The sequence below is a fragment of the Salvelinus sp. IW2-2015 genome, linkage group LG18 (genome assembly GCF_002910315.2).
Source record: "Salvelinus sp. IW2-2015 linkage group LG18, ASM291031v2, whole genome shotgun sequence".
NCBI lineage: Eukaryota > Metazoa > Chordata > Actinopteri > Salmoniformes > Salmonidae > Salvelinus > Salvelinus sp. IW2-2015.
The window spans coordinates 10,884,342-10,910,457 of NC_036858.1; the positions used below are offsets into that span (position 1 = coordinate 10,884,342).

Sequence of the window (26,116 nt, forward strand, 5' to 3'; positions counted from 1 at the left end):
GAAAGATAAACATCTTGTCAATCCAGCCAACATGTCCGATTTTTTAAAATGTTTTACAGAGAAAACACCACATATATTTATGTTAGCTCCACCACAAAATAAAAAAGAGGACAGAACATTTTTCACAGCACAAGTAGGATGAAGTAGCATGCACAAGCCAACCTAACTAACCTAAAACCAACCTAAATAACCTAGAAAAAACTACCTCAGATGACAGTACTATAACATGTTACACAATAATCTATGTTTTGTTAAAAAAAAATGCATATTTAGCTATAAATCAGTTTTACATTACTGCTACCATCTTAGCCACCATCATAGCTACAGTCAGAAATCGCACGGCAGAGGCCAAGAAAACAGACACCAACGTCAACTACTATTTCACATCAGAAAAGATTTCAGAGAAAATTATGGGGATAGCTAATGAAAGAGAAAGATCTTGTGAATACAGACAATATTTCAGATTCTTTAAATGTTTTACAGCGAAAACACCACATATATTCATGTTAGCTCACCACCAATACAAAAAGAGAGACAGATATTTTTCACAGCACCGGTAGCATGCAGCTAGCATGCAAAGCCAACCTAACTAACCTAAAACCAACCTAAATAACCTAGAAAAAACTACCTCAGATGACAGTCCTATAACATGTTACACAATAAATCTATGTTTTGTTCAAAAAAATGCATATTTTAGCTATAAATCAGTTTTTCATTACTGCTACCATCTTAGCCACCATCATAGCTACAGTCAGAAATCGCCACGGCAGTAGCCAGAGAAAACAGACACCAACGTCAACTACTAATTTCACATCAGAAAAGATTTCAGAGAAATATATGGTGGATAGCTAATGAAAGAGAAAGATCTTGTGAATACAGACAATATTCAGATTCTTTAAATGTTTTACAGCGAAAACACCACATATATTCATGTTAGCTCACCACCAAATACAAAAAGAGAGACAGATATTTTTCACAGCACCGGTAGCATGCAGCTAGCATGCAGCTAGCATGCAAAGCCAACCTAACTAACCTAGAACTAACCTAAATAACCTAGAAAAAACCCCTCAGATGACAGTCCTATAACATGTACACAATAAATCTATGTTTTTGTTCGAAAAAGTTGAATATTTTAGCTATAAATCAGTTTTACATTACTGCTACCATCTTAGCCACCATCATAGCTACAGTCAGAAATCGCACGGCAGTAGCCAGAGAAAACAGACACCAACGTCAACTACTAATTTCACATCAGAAAAGATTTCAAAAAATATATGGTGGATAGCTAATGAAAGAGAAAGATCTTGTGAATACAGACAATATTTCCGATTTCTGAAGTGTTTTACAGCGAAAACACAATATATCGTTATATTAGCTTACTACAATAGCTAACACACAGCAGCATTGATTCTAGTCAAACGCTAGCGATAGCACAGTTCGGACAGATATATGAAAAAGCATCCCAAATTGGGTCCTTATCTTTGTTGATTTTCCATCAGAATGTTCTCCAAAGGGTCCTTTGTTCAGAACCGTGTTCATTTGGACCTAGAACGAACGATGTCCCTGTTGAATTAGCATGGCACACTGGCCATGCCGTGCTAACCTCTCCGTCTTGACAAAATTCTTGCGTCGCATCACGTCTAAAGTCCAGAATAAATTTCAATAATATAATTAAAGTATATTCAAAAAACATACTTTAGGATGAGATTGTGACATGTATCAAAGAAAATCGAAGCTGGAGGTTATTTCACCTATAACGAGTGTTTTCCAGGAGCGCAGTCCAGTTCCTACTTCGCGCCCAGAAAAAATATAAAGTGCGCACTTATCACTCAAAGAGGTTCTGTTCAGTCCCTGACAGAGATAATCAAGTCATTTTTTCTCTCACTTCCGCATGACAACCAGGGGAAGATGTGTGACGTGTTTGTACAGTCCTAAGTGCCAAGGCCTTTATTAGAGAGTATCTTGAAGAGAGACATAGCTTCTTGGAAATGTCACTTTTTACAGAAAATGGGCTGTAAAAAGAGTTATGTTTCACTTAGAGAAATAATTAAAACTGTTTTAGAAACTAGAAGGTGTTTTATATCCAAAGGTAATAATAATATGCATATTGAACGAGCAAGAATTGAGTACGAGGCCGTTTGAAATGGCCACCTCTTTCCACTGCTGATACTTACTGCTCATTTTTGAGCCATAAGAGGGTAGCAGCAGTAGTCAAAGAACCACAGTAAGCTCAGCTATCATTGATTAATATTTTGTTAGCTAATGACGTTAGCAAAACCGCTTGATACGGTACAGGATTTTACTATGTATTATTGATTTCACTATGGATCTTGGCAGCATCATTTGGTAAGTCTCTGTTATTAACAACCCTACATGTCTGTAGCTAACTCTTCTGAACAGACACATAGCTAGCTTGCATTGACTGCATACTCATTTTTCTAGACAGCTTTTTCTAGCCCGCTAGAAAATAACACATGGAATCATGTAGTAAACAAAAAAGTCTTAAACAAATCCAAATACATGTTGTAGGAATTTTAGATTCTTCAAAGTAGCCACCCTTTGCCTTGATGACAGCTTTGCACACTCTTGGCATTCTCTCAACCAGCTTCACCTTGAATGCTTTTCCAGTTTTTTTATGCTGAGCACTTGTTGGCTCCTTTTCCTTCACTCTGCGGTCCAACTCATCCCAAACAATCTCAATTGGGTTGAGGTTGGGTGATTGTGGAGGCCAGGTCATCTGATGCAGCGCTCCATCACTCTCCTTCTAGGCCAAATAGCCCTTACACAGCCTGGAAGTGTGTTGGGTCCTTGTTGTGTTGAAAAACAAATGATAGTCCCACTAAGCGCAAACTAGATGGGATGGCGTGTCGCTGCAGAATGCTGTGCTAGCCATGTTAAGTGTGCCTTGAATTCTAAATTTATCACAGACAGTGTCACCAGCAAAGCATCACACCTCCTCCATGCTTCACGGTGGGAATTACACATGCAGAGATCATCCGTTCACATACTCTGCATCTCACAAAGACACAACGTTTGAACCAAAAATCTCAAATTTGGACTCATCAGACCAAAGGACAGATTTCCACTGATTTCTAATGTCCATTGCTCGTGTTTCTTGGCCCAAGCAAGTCTCTTCTACTTATTGGTGTCCTTTAGTAGTGGTTTCTTTGCAGCAATTCGGCCACAAATTGACAGTTGTGGCTGTTTCGGGTGATGTATTGTTGTCTCTACCTTCTTGCCCTTTGTGCTGTTGTCTGTGCCCAGTAATGTTTGTACCATGTTTTGTCGGGATGCACGATATATCGGTGAGCATATCGGAATCGGACGATTAAAGCTAAAAATGCCAACATCAGCATAGGACCGATGTCTGGTTTAACGCCTGTGCAAAACCGATGTCATAGCTGACCTGCATACCTATATAACGTAAATAGATGGCGTAATGACGCCACAAAAAATACAGCGCTACACAGAACAAAAGCAGAAAAATACTAAGCGCACACTTCCAACAACTCGAGCAGTACATCTATGAGCTACTTGCTATGGGCGTCCACTGCTATTAGCTTCAAGACTGACATTTGGACCAGCGATGTCGGCCCCATGAGCATGCTGAGTCTGACAGCACATTGGGTCGAAGAGGCTTTCATGCTAAGGAAAGCCATATTGCATGCTCAAGAATGTGCTGGTTCTCATACCGCTGCTTCCATTTCAATGGCATTTGAGAACATGTTTGAAACTTGGAAACATGAACACACTCCTAGCCCCAGTCGAACAACTGACTCGAGAAATAAGCTAATCAACTGCGTCTGCCCTCTGTCATGGCATTGAAATGCCTGCTCAACAAAACTGCAGACACAGACCGTGGGGTTAAAACTTACAAAAGTACGCGAGGCTGTGAACAAGCGATTCGGTGGCATTCTCTCTGAGCCTCTACTGTGTTGCCACCATGCTCGATGCTAGGTACAAGGACCGCTACTTTGATGCAGACAAGAAACAGGGTTTACATGAAATGCTACATACACAGTTGGACAAGATGGAAATAGACACTTTCTTGTGGCGGTCCTCATCAGAGCCAGTTTCATCATAGCGCTTGATGGTTTTTGCGACTGCACTTGAAGAAACTAATGATAGACTGTTTCTCTTTGCTTATTTGAGCTGTTCTTGCCATAATATGGACTTGGTCTTTTACCAAATAGGGCTATCTTCTGTATACCAACCCTACTTTGTCACACCACAACTGATTGGCTCAAACGCATTAAGAAGCAAAGAAATTCCACAAATTAACTTTTAACAAGGCACACCTGTTAATTGAAATGCATTCTAGGTGACTACCTCATGAAGCTGGTTGAGACAATGCCAAGAGTGTGCAAAGGGTGGCTATTTGAAGAATCTCAAATTATAAAATATTTTGATTTGTTTAACACATTTTTTGGTTGCTACATGATTCCATATGTGTTATTTCATAGTTTTGATGTCTTCACTATTATTCTACAATGTATGAAATAGTAAAAATAAAGAAACCCTTAAATGAGTAGATGTGTCAACTTTTGACTGGTACTGTGTGTGTATGTATATATATATATATATACATTTTATTTAACCCCTTTTTGGGTAGGCACAAAACTACCTTCATACTTCCTTTTTGTAAAACAATAAAAATAATTTAAAAAAAAACATCCTTCAGACGAGTCCCAAGAACACCATGTTCGTGAGTCTCCCCTTTTCATAGTGGTCATAATAGTTTGTAGTTCAAACCGTTTGCATGCTACATACAGTTGAAGTCGGAAGTTTACATACACCTTAGCCAAATACATTTAAACTCAGTTCTTCACAATTCCTGACATTTAATCAGAGTAAAAATTCCCTGTCTTAGGTCAGTTAGGATCACCACTTTATTTTAAGAATGTAAATGTCAGAATAATAGTAGAGGAAGATTTATTTCAGCTTTTATTTCTTTCATCACATTCCCAGTGAGTCAGAAGTTTACATACATTCAATTAGTATTTGGTAGCATTGCCTTTTAAAATATTTAACTTGGGTCAAATGTTTTGGGTAGCCTTCCACAAGCTTCCCACAATAAGTTGGTTGAATTCTGGCCCATTTCTCCTGACAGAGCTGGTGTAACTGAGTCAGGTTTGTGGGCCTCCTTACTCGCAAACGCTTTTTCAGTTCTGCCCACACATTTTCTATAGGATTGAGGTCAGGGCTTTGTGATGGCCACTCCAATACCTTGACTTTGTTGTCCTTAAAGCCATTTTGCCACAACTTTGGAAGTATGCTTGGGGTCATTGTCCATTTGGAAGACACATTTGTGACCAAGCTTTAACTTCCTGACTGATGTCTTGAGAACTTACTGACTGATGTCTTGAGAACTTCCTGACTGATGTCTTGAGAACTTCCTGACTGATGTCTTGAGAACTTCCTGACTGATGTCTTGAGAACTTCCTGACTGATGTCTTGAGAACTTCCTGACTGATGTCTTGAMWACTTCCTGACTGATGTCTWGAGAACTTCCTGWCTGATGTCTTGAMATGTTYCTTCAATATATCCACATCATTTACCTCCTCATGATGCCATCTATTTTGTGAAGTGCACCAGTCCCTCCTGCAGCAGAGCACCCCCACAACATGATGCTGCCACCCACGTGCTTCACGGTTGGGATGGTGTTCTTCGGCTTGCAAGTCTTCACCTTTTTTCTCCAAACATAACGATGGTCATTATGGCGAAACAGTTTTATTTTTGTTTCATCAGACCAGAGGACATTTCTCCAAAAAGTACGATCTTTGTCCCCATGTGCAGTTGGAAACCGTAGTCTGGCTTTTTTATGGCGATTTTGGAGCAGTGGCTTCTTCCTTGCTGAGCGGCCTTTCAGGTTATGTCGATATAGGACTTGTTTTACTGTGGATACAGATACTGTTGTACCTGTTTCCTCTAGCAGCTTCACAAGGTCATTTACTGCTGTTCTGGGATTGATTGGCACTTTTTGCACCAAAGTACGTTCATCTCTAGGAGACAGAACGCGTCTCCTTCCTGAGCGGTATGACTGCTGCATGGTCCCATGGTGTTTATACTTGCATACTATTGTTTGTACAGATGAACGTGGTACCTTCAGCCGTTTGGAAATTGCTCCCAAGGATGAACCAGACTTGTGGAGGTCTACAATTTTTTTTCTGAGGTCTTGGCTGATTTTCTTCTGATTTTCCCATGATGTCAAGCAAGGAGGCACTGAGTTTGAAGGTAGGCCTTGAAATACATCCACAGGTACACCTCCAATTGACTCAAATTATGTCAATTAGCCTATCAGAAGCTTTGAAAGCCATGACATCATTTTGGGGAATTTTCCAACCTGTTTAAAGGCACAAGTCAACTTTGCGTATGTAAACTTCTGACCCACTGGAATTGTGATACAGTGAATTATAAGTCAAATAATGTGTCTGTAAACCATTGTTGGAATAATTACTTGTGTCATGCACAAAGTAGATGTCCTAACCGACTTGCCAAAACTATAGTTTGTTAACTTCTTATGGCTGCAATCCCGGTAACAATATGACAATAGCCAGTGAAAGTGCAGGGCGCCAAATTCAAAACAGAAATCTCATAATAAAAATTCCTCAAACATACATGTCTTATACCATTTTAAAGGTAATCTTGTTGTTAATCCCACCAAAGTGTCCGATTTCAAATAGGCTTTTCAGCGGAAGCACCACAAACGATTGTTAGGTCACCACCAACTCAAAGAAAAATTCAGCCATTTTTCCAGCCAAAGAGAGGAGTCACAAATAGAGATATAATTAATCACTAACCTTTGATCTTCATCAGATGACACTCATAGGACTTCATATTACACAATACATATATGTCTTGTTCGATTAAGTTCATTTTTATATCCAAAAACCTCCGTTTACATTTGCGCCATGTTCAGAAATGCCTCCAAAATATCTGGAAAAATTGCAGAGAGCCACATCAAATAACATAAATACTCATCATAAACTTTGATGAAAGATACATGTTTTACATAGAATTAAAGATACACTTGTTCTTAATGCAACCGCTGTGTCAGATTTCAAAAAGCTTTACGGCAAAACACAATATTCAATCATCTGAAAACAGCGTTCAGCCACAAAAGCAAGCAATACAGTTACCCGCACAAATCCAACGTCAGGGAAGCGCGTTCACTAAAACCTGACGAAATGTCCAAAAGTTCCGTAACAGTCCGTAGAAACATGTTAAACGATGTATTGAATCAATCTTTAGAATGTTGTTAACATAAATCTTGAATAACGTTCCAACCGGAGAATTACATTGACTTCAGATGAGCGATGGAACGGAGCTCCCTCTTATGTGAACGCGCATGGTCAAAGAATGGTCACCTCATGGCAGTGGTGACTCATTCCTGTCTCCTTCGGCCCCCCTTCACAGTAGAGTCATCAGACAAAGTTCTACAGACTGTTGACATCTAGTGGAAGTCGTAGGAAGTGAAAACTCATCCATATCTCGCTGTAATTTCAATGGGAGCTTGGTTGAAAATCTACCAGCCTCAGAGTTTCCACTTCCGGTTTGGATTTTTTTCCAGGTTTTTGCCTGCCATATGAGTTCTGTTTTATTCACAGACATAATTCAAACAGTTTTAGAAACTTCAGAGTGTTTTCTATCCAATACTAATACTGTTATGCATATATTAGCAACTATGACTGAGGAGTAGGCCGTTTACTCTGGGCACCTCTGTGCACCTTTCATCCAAGCTACTCAATACTGCCCCTGCAGCCATAAGAAGTTAAGACATTTGTGACGTGGTTGAAACACTTAAATTGTAGTCATTAAAACTAGTTTATGTAAACTTCCGACTTCAACTGTACGTTTTCGTGAGAAGACCGATTTTTTTGTGATGTCTCATGGTCTGGCAAACACCACTCTAGCTCTGCAACCTTTCACCGGCAGATGTGGTGGATTGAGCCGCATCCAATGCAAAAAAAACTCTGTAGCTTAATCTGAGGGATTTTGATGGGGAATTTTTTTATTATGTTACTTAGATTGACGCACCTGTGCGCCAATCGACGCTCAGAGGTTAACACAGACTTTGCTAGCTGAAAGAACACAAAAACATATGGTAGTGGGTTTTTGATTGGACTATACAGGCTTATTTGATGTTAGCTAACTACTTTGTTATTGTGGACATTAATTTAGCTCGCTTACTAATGTCGGGTGACAGTAGATCCGATGCCCCTGCCCATGTAAAAATAGCTGTATTGTAGCCTAACCTTGTTCAACAAGGTTACCTAACATTGACATGTAAAAGAATGTTTTAGGTTGATTTGAGCATTTCAGTTCCACTTTAATAATAGAATGAGTAGTGGCCTTCAAGTAAATCACAGAACAAGCTAGACTACATGGCAAATTGGCAATCCACTGCAGTATTCTGTTCATCCTCCACTGCAGTATTCTGTTCATCCTTGTAGGATTTCTGTACAGAAAATTAAGCTGTTTTACTGCCTCGCTCAAGAATGTCTGACTCAGTCTGGCTCAGTCCTTTGTGGCCATGAAAAGTATTTTATGTCACTACATTCAATGTAACTTGATGCCAGAGCAGAGGTCAGTCAGTTAGCAACATTTGTTCCCAAGGTTTCTATCAATGCCACTAACTGTACTGCACAACAGAAGTATTGTCCATCTGTCTATTTAGCTAGGCTACCTCTCACTCTTTTCTTGAGTGGTAGGCTATGGGAAATTCCATGGTTACAGAATTATGCTGAGACTGATTTTTTTCACTTTAAAAATGTATGCCAAACAAACTATTGATTTCAAAGTTTAACAAACCATACAACTCTATGCACAATGACTACTTTGAACAGTTTACACAGTGCAAAACATTTACTGTAAAACTGAATTATGGTAAAATCAGTTTTATTCTGTAACCAAACTTTATATCTGCACAGTTCTTTTTTTGTTTTTGTAAAATCTTCTGTGGAAATTGTTAAAAGTAGCCCATGTGCATATGGTTTATTAAACTTGGAAATCAAATATTTTGGGGGGGGTATACATTTTAAAGTGAAAAATCTGGAATTGCCCCTACCTAACACTTGGTTGCCCACTTGTATTAATCGCAGGGCAGAAGGCAGTGTTAGGGACTTTTTCACAGATCACGTAGCCATTTGCTTTGTCTCATGTTCTAAACTTTTTTTTATTGTTTTTTACTTCACCTTTATTTAACCAGGTAGGCTAGTTGAGAACAAGTTCTCATTTACAGCTGTGACCTGGCAAAGCAGTACAACACAAACAAACATACAGTCAATAATACAATAGAAAAGGTCTATATTCAGTGTGTGCAAATGAGGTAGGATAAGGGAGGTAAGGCAATAAATAGGCCATAGTGGCGAAATAATTACAATATAGCAATTAAACACTGGAGTGATAGATGTGCAGAAGATGAGTGTGCAGGTAGAGATACTGGGGTGCAAAGGAGCTAAATAAAATAATAGTATGGGGATGTGGTAGTTGGACGGGCTATTTACAGATGAGCTATGTACAGGTGCAGTGATCTGTGAGCTGCTCTGATAGCTGGTGCTTAAAGTTAAGGATCTGATGGAATTGTTGGTTGAAAAAAAAACTACTTTTGCTTTGTATTTGCCCTAAAAAATATAATAGTATTGACTGAGCTCGTACCTGTAAAACCCAGAGTTTGTTATGTCAAAGTTATTTGCCCAGATATTCTCACAACTTCCTTTGCAAATATGTAATGTGACACACACATTGTGAAACTATATTTTGCAATTGTCAATGATTGTCAGCACACTGGCCAATGTGCTAGAAAGAGAGAGAAACTGTGCCTTCAGAAAGTATTGACACCCCCTGACTTTTCCCCATGACTTTAAAATTGATTAAATAGATTTTTCTGGTCACTGGCCTACACGCATTTACCCCATAATGTCAAAAGTGGAATTTCGTTTTTTTCTTTTTTTTCCCTAATTTATAAAAAATAGAAAGGTTGAAATGTCTTGAGTCAATAAGTATTCAACCTCTTTCCTATGGCAAGCCTAAGTAAGTTCAGGAGTAAAAATGTGCTTAACAAGTCTCACAATAAGTTACATGGACTTACTCTTGTGCAATAATAGTGTTTAACATAACTACCTCATCTCTGTACCCAACACATACAATTTCAAACACAGATTCAACCACAAAGACAAGGGTGGTTCTCCAATGCCTCGCAAAGGGCACTTTGTAGGGAAAAAAACGTGGCAAATCAATTCACTTTTTGTCCTGAAAGTGTTATGTTTGGGGCAAATCCAATACAACACATTACGGAGTACAGCTCTCCATGTTTTCAAGCATAGTGGTGGCTGCATCATGTTATGGGTGTGCTTGTAATCGTTAAGGACTGGGGAGTTTTTCAAGAGAAAAATAAATGGAATGGAGCTAAGCACAGAGAGGAAAACCTGGTTAATCTGCTTTCTACCAGACACTGGGATATGAATTCCCCTTTCAGGAGGACAGTAACTTAAAACACAAGGCCAAATCTACACTAGAGTTGCTTACCATGAAGACGGTGAATGTTCCTGAGTGGGCGAGTTAGTTTTGACTTAAATCTACTTAAAAATCTATGGCAAGACCTGAAAATGGTTGTCTTGCAATGATCAACCAATTTGATAGAGCTTGAAGAGTATTGAAAAGAATATTGGGCAGATGTTGTACAATCCAGGTGTGCAAAGCTCTTAGAGACTTACCCAGAAAGACTCACAGCTGTAATCGCTGCCAAAGGTCTTTCTACAAAGGATTGAATCAGGGGTGTGAATACTTAAGTAAGTTTGATATTTCTGGGTTTTATTAGCAAAATGTTTCTTAAAAATGTACTTTGTCATTATGTATTGTGTGTACATGGGTGAGGGGGAAAAATCTATTTAATCCATTTTGAATTCAGGCTGTAAGACAACAAAATGTGGAATAAGTCAAGGGGTAGGAATACTTTCTGAAGACACTGTACCTAGGCTACTTCCTGTGGTGACCATTGTTTACGTTCATCAAAACCCTACATTCATTGCAGAATTGAGAGTGAGTAGGATCTATTTAAAATCCCATTCTAGATTCCACATGTTCATTTGACCTACTACAGTACAGTTATGCCTCGATCACACCGATTAGCGTCATTGCGCAAAATGGTATGCAGCACCATCTGGATATGTGTGCAACAAAAGTTCAACATTCACCTTCTGCTACCATTTCTGTCAAATTTGTCTATGCAAACAGTTTTATGTATACGTTCAATAAATCCAACGTATGCACCACACAGAATGCACTGCAACTGCCTCTGCCTCGCAGCATTCCGTTGCAATCACAGCGTTCCATTGGAAATTAATGTACTTCTGGTGTAACAAAATGCAATGACGCTGTCGGTGTGGTCAAGGCGCTAGGCTCTTACATCCTAGGCAACTGATATCAAGGGTGGCAGGTAGCATAGCAGTTAGAGCGTTGGGCCAGTAACCAAAAGGTTGCTAGTTTGAATCCCAGAGCTGACCAGGTAAAAAAAATCTGTCAATGTGCCCTTGATCAAGGCACTCAAACCAAATTGCTCCAGGGTTGCCGTTGATAATGGCCGACCCTGGCCGTGACCTCACTCTGCGAGGGTGTCTCAGGGAAGGTTGGGATATGGGACAAATATAAGCACCCACCAAAAACGCTTATTTATTCAAATAATTTCTATTGTCATTCACTTGCAGCCTTTTATCAAATTATTCTACAGCACCCACATAAACCTACTCCGTGAGTGGTTAGGCCTGTATCAACCCATAACGCTGACATTTGATTGGGAGCAATATAGCAGCAGTCTGTTATACAGCAGTCTGTCCCCCCCTCCTCCCCATGGCCTCGGCTCAGGGCTCCGGGCTGGTTTCATATGCAGCGCCTCACCTCCATTCCCTTATCTCTAATTATGGAGTAACTGTGATGAATGGGACTTCGAGTCATACTTTTACCTCAGGGAAATGAGTGTCTCATTTTATACCGCCACCTATTTCACTTTTATCATTGCTATTCACTGCATATATTTCCTTTATGGAGCAGTAGCTGTGGACTTTTCCACATAGTAAGAATAACACTCCAAGGAACTTGCAATAATGAGTTGTTCTCCATGGTCCTTCAGAACATTAAGCTAGTCGTAATTGAACATGCTCAAATGTACTCATTGTATCTTTTACTCTTTTACTTTCGGTTTTGTACACAGAAGAGAGGTTCTATGGCTTTGGCACACAGTGCATAATAAATTATTACTGGACAAGAGTTAAAATTGCTGAGTTGGTCACCATTCCAGTCAGTTATGTGTTTTTTAACTCGATACAGAAGAGAAGGCACTCAACCATTACGCATAAACACACTCTGGCACTCGACTACAACTGTACAGAGAAAGCTTGAGAAGATGTATTGATTGAAAACGACAGAGCAGGGTACTGCAGGTCAATCTGTCAGCAGTGTGTCTAATGAAAAATGTCCTCCGTGTCACTGATGGATACTCTGTGTACTCTAATCTGGTCCTATTCTATGTCCTTTTTGGCAAAATATCTAATGTATCATATTTGCTATGGTGGTCGTTTATTGCCGCTCAACTTTTGTGACCCAACAGTGCTACTGATATATATGATTGTTTTACCATGTGCAGTTGTGTAATAGAACTTGTTTCTATTGATTTTTCAGATCTACATGTATACCATGGACACTGATATGATTCCAAAATTCTCCTCGAAAGACGAGGAGATTAACTTCTGGAAGGCTCTTTCCCTCAAGTACAAGAAAAAGTAAGATCTGCACAAATCATGCATTTTGTGTTACATTAATGCTATCTCTATGGTCATCATCAGGCTTAACTTTTACTTGAACTCACAAGGAACTCCGAGGTGTTACAGTATGATGTTTGTGGTTTCTGTGAATCCTGTGGTTTCACTGTGCATGGGATCAGAGTAACACTACCTGTACCTGTACTTTAAAATCATGAATACTTCTGAAAGGAAATTCCCCAGACAGACTTGTTACATGGACCCCAAATGGCTTTCATCATTCTGTCATTTTAAAGAGCTGTATTGAATGATAGATCCAGTTTCACCTGTGACAGTCCTTTATGTAAGACCTTGTTAGGAATTTCTTTCAATGCTCCTTTATACTTCCAAAGGCACAGATCTGGTTTCACATTAAAAACAGAAGCCCTAGTATGTCTCTCTCTTCTAATATAGTCTACTGAATGGGATTACGTAATAGCGGTGTTAGATTTATCTTTTCTCATCTGTGAGAGACTGACAGTGGGCAGCAGACATCACTCTGCTCCCTGTAATGGAATTATCTCTGGTCTATTTCTCTCAATGAACATCCTCATCACACAGCATAGGCCTACTGCTGTTTGAAATAAGACTGCTGATAAGATCGCAGTGGACCACAGACACACCCAGCACTAGGGGAAACTACAACCAGTTATATAAGGGGAATTTCCATGTTAAAGGACCTATGAGCACCAACATGTGAAGTTTATAGGAGCATGCCACATTGGGTGTAAAATTAAAGCTAGAAGTCTATTTTTTTTGATTTTTTTATTAAGGAATATATATTTTTCAACCATTTTCCCATCCTACAAATTAGGAATAAGCAAAGGCTTTGATTTCTGTTCAAACAGATGGAAAAGGGGGGTCTTTTTATTTTTTATTTAACCTTTATTTAACCAGGTAGGCTAGTTGAGAACAAGTTCTCATTTACAACTGCGGCCTGGCCAAGATAAAGCAAAGCAGTGCGACACAAACAACAACACATTGTCTTAGACAACATCTATCAGAAAAAGTCTTAAAAGGTATTAGAAAGCACAGTAATGTTGAAGTAAAGACCCCTCCCAACTAATATCAACACTTATATTTAGTTTTGAAGAAATGATTTACCTTTTGTAAGTTTAAGAAACATTGCCTTGTAATTCTGTTTCCAAAAACCCACATCTTTAAGATATTTTCTAAGTTCACAGTAAAGGTAAGTAAAGTAAACAAGTAAAGGTAGACCTACCAATTAGTTAGTGTTTTTACTGATATCAAGTTTGTTTATGAATTATAAAGTGATTAAAACTCGTAATTATGTTATAAAATCGGAATTTAATTGGCTACAATGGGAAATCAGTCACAAACCACAGTTGGTTCACCTGCTACTTTCCTCCCTTCCACTGGCATACTGTTATGTTCAACTGATTTCAACTGTTTTCTTTCTTGTTCTGTCATCTGGTGGTCAAAGCAAGAGTGAAAACAGTCTGGACAACCTCTCTCTCTCCCTCTGCTTCTCTCTCTCTCCCTCTGCTTCTCTCTCTCTCCCTCTGCTTCTCCCTCTGCTTTTGCTTCTCCCTCTGCTTCTCTCTCTTGCTCTCTCTCTCTCCTTATATTCTCTCTTCTCTCTTAATGTCACTTCTTCTGGCTCTTACTGACACCTACCACCTACCCTCATTCCATTTACCCACTGAGCATTGACCGGCACCGGACGTCCATTGAGGTTGAAAAGTAGTTAAAATTTGGTCAGTCTGCCCTGGCCAGACCAAATCTGAACCAATCATAGACGTTTATGTTTCACAAGTTTGCACAGTACAGTAGAGCACAGTATAAAACAGTACAGTAGAGTCAGGGGTCACGTTAATGCAGAATTATCCATTTTTCACACTGAAAAAAAACAAACGCATGAGAATTATCTTGCTGTGTTTTGGGAACGCCGATTTTAAAATGCTTGTTATTATATCTTCTCGGCATCAGACAAATTTTGTGCTTCATTTGCACTTTTCCATTCGGATGAGAATTCACAAACAGGCATTCTATCAGCAGACAGTGCTCTGACTGATGTGTAGCTACTTGTCTCCGGTACTTTTCTCGGTGTAGCCTACCTACTTCTCTCTGATAAAATGCAAGATTAACTTCATGCAAAGCATTAGGAAATGTAGCTGGCTACATTCTTTCTATGGTAAACATTAGAAATATGATGGCCATGCATTGTTTTACCAAAAATAAACATGCTTTTTCATTGTAAGATCATTTACTTGTGTGGCTGTAGCCAAATAGTGTTGCACTTTTGTTGTTATCTGATGAAAACGAAGCCACATTTTCTGCCGAATGTGTTGCACTAATGTATTTTCTGTGATGGAAACTATAGTTGCACGCCCGTAATCACTCTTGAAGCAGAAAAACACTGACTTTCAATATAAAAAGCAGGTGAAATGGTTGACGGTCTGTGTTTTGAAAATGCTGATTTCTGAACTCTAACGCAACCCCTGGTAGAGTACAGAACAGTAAAGTAGATTACTGTACTGTAGATTATAGTTCAGTACAGTAGAGCACACTAGAGTAGAGTGTACTGTACTGAAAATATCTGCTGTGCTGTACTCTGCTGTACTGTGATGTCCTAACTTGTGAAACATAGACGTCTATGATTGGTTCAGATTTGGTCTGGTCCAGACCAACCAAATGTGATCTTGTTTGGAGGCAGAGCTCAAGAGAATAATAGCCAGTGTGTAGAATAATACACAAATATGCAAAAGAAGGAACTTGCATATTTCTACCTTTGCGTACCTATTCAGGATACATCACCATGAAGAGAAGGATATTCCTGTCCATAATTATGCATTTCTGTATAGTACAGATCAGAGACCCATGTAGGCCAAATTCAGTCACTGAAATTCCGTTTCCGGATGTAAATCCACTTCACTTACTGTAGTTCAATAACCAAAATAGATGTTTTTCCCGACGTCAGTGTCATGTCATAGCTGACACCCTATTCTATCTGCAGATATCTTTGAATCTTAATTCAGAGCAAATATGTAAATTGTTAAAATTAGTCCATGTGCATAGAGTTGTATGATTTTGTTCAACTTTGAAATCAAGGGTTTTTGTTTGGTAACATTTTGAAGTAAAACAAATCTGAGTCTCCGCCTAATTCTATTACTGTGGAATTGCCCTAAGGCTCTCTGGACATTTACACCCAAGGGGATTCAAATCCACTTCCCTTTGTATTGCTCGATTTAAATGTGTTTCTGATGAATTTGTCATGAATTTGGTAGTGAAGCAGTTGTACAATATTCTTCCTTAGTATCAACAATGGATGCTCTTACTTGAGGATTCCCCCAAACTCTGTTGCAAAAACATTTTGGGTAGTAAAGTGAGGAGGATGGTCGTGTTCCCTGACAGCTCAAGGATATCCGATAGGGTCATCTGCCTCAAGCTGTTCAAAGGCCACGAGGGTGCTGCTGCGTTTGGAATAAACCACAGATGGAGGAAGTGGGCTTTCCCCTTCAAAAACACCACTGCCCCCAGGGTCACAACACAGGACACCCCATAGAAGGACAGTGAGTTCTGTTTGATGGCTTTCCTGGCTCCAGGCTCCCCTTCCACCCTGTCCCGCCAGTCACATGCCTGTAGCGTGCCATTCCGATGGCCCCCGGACACTGACATTTTTAGAGCAGCTGTGTGTATATCCATGGCTGTAGCGGGCGCCGGATACATACTTATATAACCACACTCAACCCCCCCGAAACACTGTTAAGCTGTGTAACAGTACAAATCCCGTGTGAGCTTTGTTAGCCCAACAAGTCCAACCGTAACGCTAGCGCGTTTTTAATTAACGGGAGCTCAGCTAGAGTGGGGTTTGTGAGACAAGGGCTGATCCCGTAAGGGGTTGTTTACAGAAACGTCTGAATGGTTTGAGCTACACAAAACATGCTCTGCCCTGGTCACATACCCACTGTAAACAACCCAACCTCCTGGTTATTTATAGAATATCTACTGGTGCCCTGAGCAACAGACAGTCTGTTTCCGTATGGAGAGGCCAGGGTGGACTAGTGACGAGATGTGTTATCAAACAATGAGGGGAAGTCAAAGGGTTCTTTGATTAGCTGGGTCAAGTGATTCTGATTCAGTTACACTGAACTCACGTTTATTGTCCTACAAGAGGAACATCTTGGCACAGCTCATACATGAATACATAAAACAAATATGAAAACACAGAAGAAACAAACAGTCAGGCATTAATCCTGTGTGGGCTTTGTTAAGCAGTGTAACTGTACAAATCCTGTATGGGCTTTGTTAACCAAAATGAGTCCCACCGTAACACTGTTTTAGACTTCTAACCCTTTTTAAACATTGTGTTTGTGTTACAGACTTCTGGGTTGAACCATTGGGCTTTGTTAAAGGGATAATCCACACCAAACCACTAATCCCTATGATTAACAGTGTTAAATAAAGCTGTGGGGGGGGATGTAAACCAATGTTTAATTTTGTCATTGTAACAAGATTGGTAGAATTGTCAATCGTTTTTGGAAATCTGTTGCAGCTCAAGTCTACTCAAACAGGAAGTACCTGTGCTACGGTCTATTTAACTTTGGTCTGACCAATCAGAATCCATGCTTCAAGATTTCTTTTGATCACCAGGATTGGGATATGTTCCGGCTAGCCTCTGAGAATAACATCGACGAATACGGTGACTGAGTTCATCAGGAAGTGTATAGGAGATGTTGTACCCACTGTGACTATTAACTTACCCTAACCAGAAACCGTGAACTGAAAGTGCGAACCACCGCATTTAACCATGGCAAGGTGACTGGAAATATGACTGAATACAAACAGTGTAGTTATTCCCTCCGTAAGGCAATCAAACAGGCAAAATGTCAGTACAGAGACAAAGTGGAGTCGCAATTCAACGGCTCAGACACGAGATGTATGTGTCAGGGTCTACAGAAAATCACGGACTACAAAGGGAAACCAGACACGTCGCGGGCACCGGCGTCTTGTTTCCCAGCAAGCTAAACACCTTCTTTGCCCACTTTGAGGATAACACAGTGCCCCTGACGCGGTCCGCTACCAAGGACTGTGGGCTCTCTGTGGCCGACGTGAGTAAGACATCTAAGCGGGTTAACCCTCGCAAGGCTGCCGGCCCAGACGGCATCCCTAGCTGTGGCGGCAGAGCATGCGCAGACCAGCTGGCTGGAGTGGTTACGGACATATTCAATCTCTCTCTATCCCAGACTGCTATCCCCACTTGCTTCAAGATTTCCACCATTGTTCCTGTACACAAGAAAGCAAAGGTAACTAAACTAAATGACTATCGCCCTGTAGCACTCACTTCTGTCATCATGAAGTGCTTTGAGAGACTAGTCAAGGATCATATCACCTTACTGGCCACCCTAGACCCACTTCCATTTGCTTACCGCCCCAATAGATTCACAGACGATGCACTGCACACTGCCATATCCCATCTGGACAAGAGCAATACCTAATGTAAGAATGCTGTTCATTGACTATAGCTCAGCATTTAACACCATAGTACCCTCCATGCTCATTAGGCTCGGGGTCCTGGGTCTGAACCCTGCCCTGTGCAACTGGGTCCTGGACTTCCTGACGGGCGGCCCCCAGGTGGTGAAGGTAGGAAACAACACCTCTGCTTGCTCAGCCCCCTCCTGTTCTCCCTGTTCAGCCATGACTGTGTGGCGATGCACGGCTCCAACTCAATCATCAAGTTTGCAGACAACACAACAGAAGTAGGCCTGATTACCAACAATGACGAGACAGCCTACAGAGAGGAGGTGAAGGCCCTGAGAGTGGTGCCAGGAAAATAACCTCTCATTCAATGTCAACTAAACAAAGGAGCTGATCGTGGACTTCAGGAAACAGCAGAGGGAGCACACCCCTATCCACATCGACACGGCACTGCAGTGGAGAAAGTGGAAAGCTTCAAGTTCCTACACATCACTGACGATCTGAAATGGTCCACCCACACAGTGTGGTGAAGGTGAAGAAGGCGCAACAGCGCCTCTTCAACCTCAGGAGGCTGAAGAAATTTGGCTTGGCCCCTAAAACCCTCACAAACCTTTACAGATGCACAATTGAGAGCATCCTGTCGGGCTGTATAACCGTCTGGTACGGCAACTGCACCACCCGCAACTGCAGGGCTCTCCAGAGGGTGGTGTGGTCTGCCCAACGCATCACCGGGGTGATTTGAAGCGCGTACAAATTGTTTGTCCTCGGTTGCGACACTCGCTATTGAGTTTCCATGGCCGAGCAACCACACAAGTCTAAGATCACCATGCGCAATGCCAAGCGTCGACTGGAGTGGTGTAAAGCTTTCCGCCATTGGAATCTGGAGCAGTGGAAACGCATTCTCAGGAGTGATGAATCACACTTGGCCATCTGGCAGTTCAACGGAAGAATCTGAGTTTGGCCGATGCCAGGAGAACACTACCTGCCCCAATACATAGCGCCAACTGTAAAGTTTGGTGGTGGAGGAATAATGGTCTGGGGTTGTTTTTGATGGTTTGGGCTAGGCCCCTTAGTTCCAGTGAAGGGAAATCTCAACGCTACAGCATACAATGACATCCTAGACGAATCTGTTTTTCCAACTTTGTGGCAACAGTTTGGGGAAGGCCCTCCTGTTTCTGCATGACAATGCCCCCGTGCACAAAGCAAGGGCCATATAAAAATGGTTTGTTGAGTTCAGTGTGGAAGAACTTGACTGGCCTGCACAGAGCCCTGACCTCAATCCCATCGAACACCTTTGGTATGAATTGGAATGCTGACTGCGAGCCAGGCCTTATTGCCCAACGTCAGTGCCCAAACTCAATAATGCTCTTGTGGCTGAATGGAAGCAGTCCCTGCAGCAATGTTCCAACATCTAGTGGGAAGCCTTCCCAGAAGAGTGGAGGTTGTTATATAAGGGGATCAACTCCATATTAATGTCCATGATTTTGGAATGAGATGTTTGACGAGCAGGTGTCCACATACTTTTGGTCATGTATTTCACATCGTTTTAGATGGAATGACTGCTTGTTTTGTCACAAACTGAAATTGGGTGAACATTTAGAATTTTTGGAAATGGCAGAGCGATTTCTTCATATTGCACTTTTTTTAAGCAGTGTAACGGTACAAATCCTGTGTGGGCTTTGTTAAGCAGTGTAACATGATCTGCTCTTTCAATTTCCACCGTTTTAAATTGCCTTAAGAGATTTGTATGTTTAAGCACCGACGCAATGGGGGTTTTGTATGTTTTTAGATGAATAAAGAATTCAGCACATTAGGCTGCAACACACTTGTGTGCTTCTTATTTATAACTCTTAGATACACTCTTGGGTCCTTCTAATTTCTAAGTAAATACCAATGGACTGTAAAATAACAATGGTGTAATGGTTTACTAACCACGTCCTCTCCGGTGGTGTCTGCCCTGTCAGTTGCCAGGAGGCCCAGGAGGAGCTGCTGGAGTTTCAGGAGGGCAGCAGAGAGCTGGAGGCAGAGCTGGAAACCCAGCTGGGGCAGGCTGAGCACCGCATGAGAGACCTACACTCTGAGAACAGCAGGCTCAAGAACGAGGTGGACTCACTCAAGGTACCAAGACGAACACAATGCACTTAAAGGACTGAATACATATTTTTTGTGCTTGGAATCTGAAACAAATCTGAAACCCTGTGAAGTTGAGTTCCCTGTGAATTTGAATATTACAACCATGAGTTGGTAAGAAAATATTTACGAGGAGCCTTTAGCGTTCATGCTGAAAAAGTATGATGCTCTTCTTTTGACAACCTATGAAAAACTCCATATCCTTGACATAATAAATTGATGACTATTTGAAGTTTGTATCATCATGGCTTGTCCTTTAGTGCTGTCCAGAGAGGAGGCAAGTTGTTGTAGCATGTATCCGTGAGTATCCCAGCGTACATGATATTAAGCAAAATCAGGCATGGTCAACAGTAAAGTAGAGGGTTCTTAGTCAGAAATTAATGTGTAATCTAAATGAGAAATCTCTTTCATATCAGTCAGACAGACAAGGAACTCTTTCCCATTTTTGCTCTGATCACTACTACTGGAAACAGCCTATCAACAATATCATATTTAGAGTTAGCAATGTGGCTAATGTGTTTTGAGTTCCCACTTCCTCAGTTGGTAAATTATGTAGCACATTGCCTAGACTAATATGCACAAAAAACATGCTGGCAAATTAATCCCCCCAAAAATGTGATTATTCTGCATCCTATTATGACATGTTGCACATAAAAATATCCATCATGCATTCCCTAAACATGTTAGATGAAATAGCCATTTTTTGCCTGAACATGTTTGAAATAGCTAACTTTCATGTCTTGGCACTTGAAAAAAGTCTGTCTAGAGCCCTCCTGCATAGCTACCTTGCTTCAAAGTATAGTGAATTGATATCTTATTCACTTAATGAGGGAATTATTTTATTAGACTTTTTGGTTGTAGGCTAATGTTGTAACACATCAGGGGAGCTACTGGGTGTGTAGACTTTTGTTCCAGCAACACTCGCCAGATTCTACAAAACAACTGCTCAAAGTGACCTTGTTAAGTGGAGGATCAGTGGTGGATCAAAAGCCTGCACACCCAGCTCTCCAGATGGAGAGTTGATCGTGTTTTATACAGTAACAGTGCTGTATATTTGACTTTAAGGCATTTTTTCACAGTGGTATCATTATGGAAGCCAACATTCTGAACACTTAGACTTTGTGATCCAGCTAATGAATTAGCCCATTGGGGTAGCATTAACAAATGCAGATGGGAAAGCCCTTGCTTTAGCCATCTATAGCCTACCCGCTTAAACTATGCTACTACATCTGTTAGGCTACAGCAGAATAATCATTGCTAAATTAGCACGCCAGCCTGAAAAATATGAGTCATGTCGGCTATAGCCTTTGGTGAAAGAGCCAGCCCTAATAATACAACTTTTTGCAAACATGGGCTCATTTCTGGAGAAGAATATTAGCAATTCAACTTCATGGAACCTGCAGATACCCTGTGTTTATCTCTGCCGTTTGTGCATTTTCATCATTCTGATTGGTCGAGTCGATTTTTGGGGGGTATCTGAATAAATGTCATGATATTCGTATAGTGTAGTAATTTCAATTGCCAATCCCTAATTCTCATACATAATGCATCAGCATGTTAATTCACGCTCTATAATTAGCTCTAGGATGAGCGTGGCTCTGCGTCCATGTTCACATTACGACTCCTGCTATGCGAGTCAGTGAATCACGGCACCGGTGATGGTGAGATACGAATGTGTTAAGAATGTAATCGGTTCATCTTTTTTCTGACTGTATGGTGGTTATTCCAGGCAGTTAAACATTTTTTCTTGCTTTCATGCCTTTGTTTATGGAAAATACCACAGCAACTAGTTCTCATCCTGACGCCAGAGTAAAGAATCTTAGAGATGCATTCATGTTGTGCAGTATGCGCTACATTTAGATTGTCTGTGACACCATGTTTAACGCCTTGTTATGACATACTTTTACTTGACATAGGCTAGAATGTGTTTTGATGTCGTCAGTGTAGTATGCACATGTAGTTCATATAAAACGGCATTTCAGGACAAAGCAGGGCTTGTCTGGTCGAGGTTAGTGGTTAAATGATTCAGATGTGATGTATCCAGAAGATATAGGTCAGACAGGCAGGCAGATCCAGTCCCATCTATTGAGCTTGTCACCAGAGAGCTGGAGGAGACATGGGTCACATCATCATCCCATAGCCTGAGAACGCTGGAGCACAACGGAGTGCTCTGAAAAATAGATGACAGAATGTAGGTTAACGCGGCGGTTCCCTCCTTGGGTGCGTTCGACTGTGTAGTGTTAGGAAAATATTTTAGTAAGTAAAACACCATTGGAAGCTTTTAACGTCCTTTACCAATTTTAAACTCCCCCCCAGAGGGGTTGGGTTAAATGCGGAAGACACATTTCAGTTGAATGCATTCAGTTGTACAACTGACTAGGTATCCCTCTTTCTCTTCTCTCTCCTAATCTCTCCATCCCCCCTTTCAGGAGAAACTGGAGCAGCAGTATGCCCAAAGCTACAAACAGATCAACATGCTGGAGGGTGACCTGGGTCAGACCCGGGGCATCAAGGAGCAGCTCCACAAATACGTCCGGGAACTGGAGCAGTCCAACGACGACCTGGAAAGAGCCAAGAGGTCAGCAAAGAGACCAGACCACTACACAGTATCTAACCTGTCTCTTATACACATCTAGATGTGTATAAGAGACAGGTATCTAACAGACACATACTGGATACAGCATTAGAAGACGATCTGTAGGAGTCATAATTTGATATTTACTGTGTACTTCAGGGTTATGTTCATTTTGGAGGAAAAGGGCAATATCTAACAGTAGTACTAATCTAACAATATAAGCAAAGGTAGTCATTCTCTGACCATCTTTCAGAAAACAAACCCATATATTTACCCCATGCAGAGAGGTGCTGATCAATGATGGAGGCTGAGGTGCTTGTTGTGTGCTTCCTAGTTAATTTTACACTGTGCTCTTCATTGGGAGTAATCAGACAGATGGCAAATCTCCATTCCAATTAAAACACTTGCCCAATTGGGTCTGATTGCTGTAAATTGGATTGAATTGGATTCAGGTCAGCACTGTCACACATTGCCAGATATGTAGATTACTTGGAGGAATCGGGACATTTGTTTGTCACTAAACATTCATTTTCTAGTAAAAATTATGAGCTGACGCACACCTAACATTTTTGGTAGAGTTGCTGACTAACAGAGAGTACACTGTATAAATAGAAAGTCACACAAATTAAATGTATTCTCCTTTATTTCCTTCTGCAGGGCTACGATTGTGTCCCTGGAGGATTTTGAGCAGCGTCTGAACCAGGCCATCGAAAGGAATGCCTTCCTGGAGAGTGAGCTTGATGAGAAAGAGTCCCTCCTGGTCTCAGTGCAGAGATTAAAAGATGAGGCCAGAGGTGCTTATTGATCCAGTTTCACTCAAACCCTGCCTGCCTTCACTCATTAGAAAATGAGCTGTTCTCTGTGAAATTAATAGAACCCATGTTCTCACAGCATTGCTTACAGCTGCAAATTATTGTTGGGAGAGACTATAACAGCATTATCCTCAATTTGAATGTCTGGTGTCAATATGGTCTGTTTTAGAGTTAAATATTATGTCTGTCTGCTTGTCTGTCAGACCTAAGACAGGAGCTCGCCGTCCGAGAGCGAAATACGGACTTGACCAGGATGTCGGCACCCGCCTCGCCCACCCAGGAGGACAACGACAAGATGGATTCCTCTGTCCAGGCCTCACTGTCTCTCCCCGCCACGCCACTCGCCAATAGTCTGGACAACGCCTTCGCCAACCCAACAGGTACCCTTTTGCTCTGACCCCAACACCTCAATATGTTGCCTAACCTTTTTTTTATGTGCAGTATACTGTATGAATTTATCTAATTGTATTTATTTCCCCCCAGAGTTGTCAAACGGCCTTGGTAACTCACTAACTCCCTCTGCCAGAATATCAGCACTCAACATCGTAGGTGACCTGCTTCGGAAAGTAGGGGTGAGACATACATTTTTTCCATTTGTACAGATCACTATTCACCGTATGCCCTGGTACACTGAGACTGTTGGTGTTTCTCAATATGCATACTACCGTCCTGCACACTCTCATGCTCCAAGTACATTATCCGAGGATGTTCTCTTGAGTACGTTCTTGTGAGGACTAGCGCATGGAGAACGCATAAAACATTACATTTGAGAAGCACTCATACTCCTCCTACTGTATTACCTCATGCTGTATCTCCCCATTCACTGAACCTTCTTCCAGCCAGGACAATGGCAACAATAGAGACGAAACAAGAAATAGACAAAGCAAACGTTTTACTTCATAATTGTCAGCTAGATATGTGAATCATTGTAATCTAGCTAGCTCGCCAGCTAAACAGGAAAAAATGACTGAAAACTAATTTTATGCAAGGTACAGTAACGGAAGAAAGATGGAAGAAAGAAAGAAAGAGGGAAGAAACACTTTAAAATTTGTTTGAAATTCTTTTATCACTAGGCCAAAGGGCATAGATAGTACCATTCAAGGTTGAACACTTACTCATTCATGGGTTTCTTTTTTTACTAATTTTATGCAAGGTACAATTCTTCGTGGGTGGGTAGCTAGCTAACAATTCTTTGTGCCTAGCCAGTTAGCCTTACTATGACTTACTATGGACTTACCCATTCACTGAACCTTCCTTCTTCTAACCAAGACAATGGTAGAGACGAAACAATATATACAAAAAGCAAACGTTTTACTTGATAACTGTCAGCTAGTTATATGTGAATTGTAATAATGTAGCTAACCAGATAGTATAAGTGGCAAAAATGACCTAAAACAAATATTATCCAAGGTAGATGTAAATTCTTTGTGGGTAGCTAGCTAACAATTCTTCGTGACTATCTGTTTAGCTAACAATAGTAGCTAGCCAGTTAGCTCTATTGACTTACTATGGGCTTGTGACCTACGCACTCTATAGTGGGTATTGTAGGCAGGTAACCATGCCAAAATTAACGTATCAAGATAAAATATTGTAGTCAAGCAACATATGAGATGTGAATAGGCAACATTTCATTCTGAAGTCGGTGTATTTTCTCTCACTTCAGCTCAAATAATGGCCGCTATTGATTGAGAAAATTTGCGTCATTTCTTATGTGGTTGCGTCATATTTAGTTTCATACTTTCCGTTGAAGATTGCATCGATGCATTCTTTAAAATAGAGAAGTGCGCTCCGTTTCGCATACTTTGATTTGGACTCATACTCCAACCCTCCCGTGCTCAAATTTGCGTGCTCGGAGCACGGTAGTATGCGTTTTGAGAAACACTCCTTGTCTTATACCATATTGTAATTTCTTGCTAATAGTGGAAGGCCTCTTATCTTTCTGCATTCTCTATGTCCGTCTCAGGCTCTGGAGTCTAAGCTGGCAGCCTGCAGGAACTTTGCCAAGGACCAGAAAGCCAGAAAATCTTACGCCATCACGGAAAACGGGAACGTGATCAACGGCAACACAGCCAAGTTCTCCCATACCCTCCACATGACGTCGTCGTACTACGACAAAACGTAAGTCGAAGCCCGCTTCCACTTCACCCTCAGTGAGCCACACATTACTCATTGGTGACGAATAGGAAATGAAAGCTTAGATTTTATGAGAAAGAAACTTGGCAAAGGACAACAATGTTTCATAATGTGAAATTGTCTTTATTTGGATATAGGCCTAATGCATTTGTCATTTTTATTTGCTGTGTTAAGCAGTCAGTCACTCCTAAGACCGTTTTGTTTCAGTTAGATTTCTTAACGTTGATCAATTT

General features: G+C 40.9%; 1 protein-coding gene across 7 annotated transcripts in view; it reads left to right on the forward strand.

The window, feature by feature from the left end:
• Window positions 1-26,116, forward strand: part of ndel1a (nudE neurodevelopment protein 1-like 1a) — a 32,225-nt gene that overhangs the window by 1,883 nt on the left and 4,226 nt on the right. For all 7 annotated transcript variants that reach the window (XM_024006947.2, XM_024006948.2, XM_024006950.2 and 4 more), the window contains exons 2-8: window positions 12,676-12,776; window positions 20,198-20,351; window positions 22,793-22,941; window positions 23,596-23,732; window positions 23,954-24,130; window positions 24,234-24,322; window positions 25,714-25,868. In XM_024006947.2, the coding sequence (XP_023862715.1) occupies window positions 12,682-12,776; window positions 20,198-20,351; window positions 22,793-22,941; window positions 23,596-23,732; window positions 23,954-24,130; window positions 24,234-24,322; window positions 25,714-25,868 (956 nt within the window). In that variant the 5' untranslated portion in view covers window positions 12,676-12,681. The remainder of the gene's footprint in view (window positions 1-12,675; window positions 12,777-20,197; window positions 20,352-22,792; window positions 22,942-23,595; window positions 23,733-23,953; window positions 24,131-24,233; window positions 24,323-25,713; window positions 25,869-26,116) is intronic.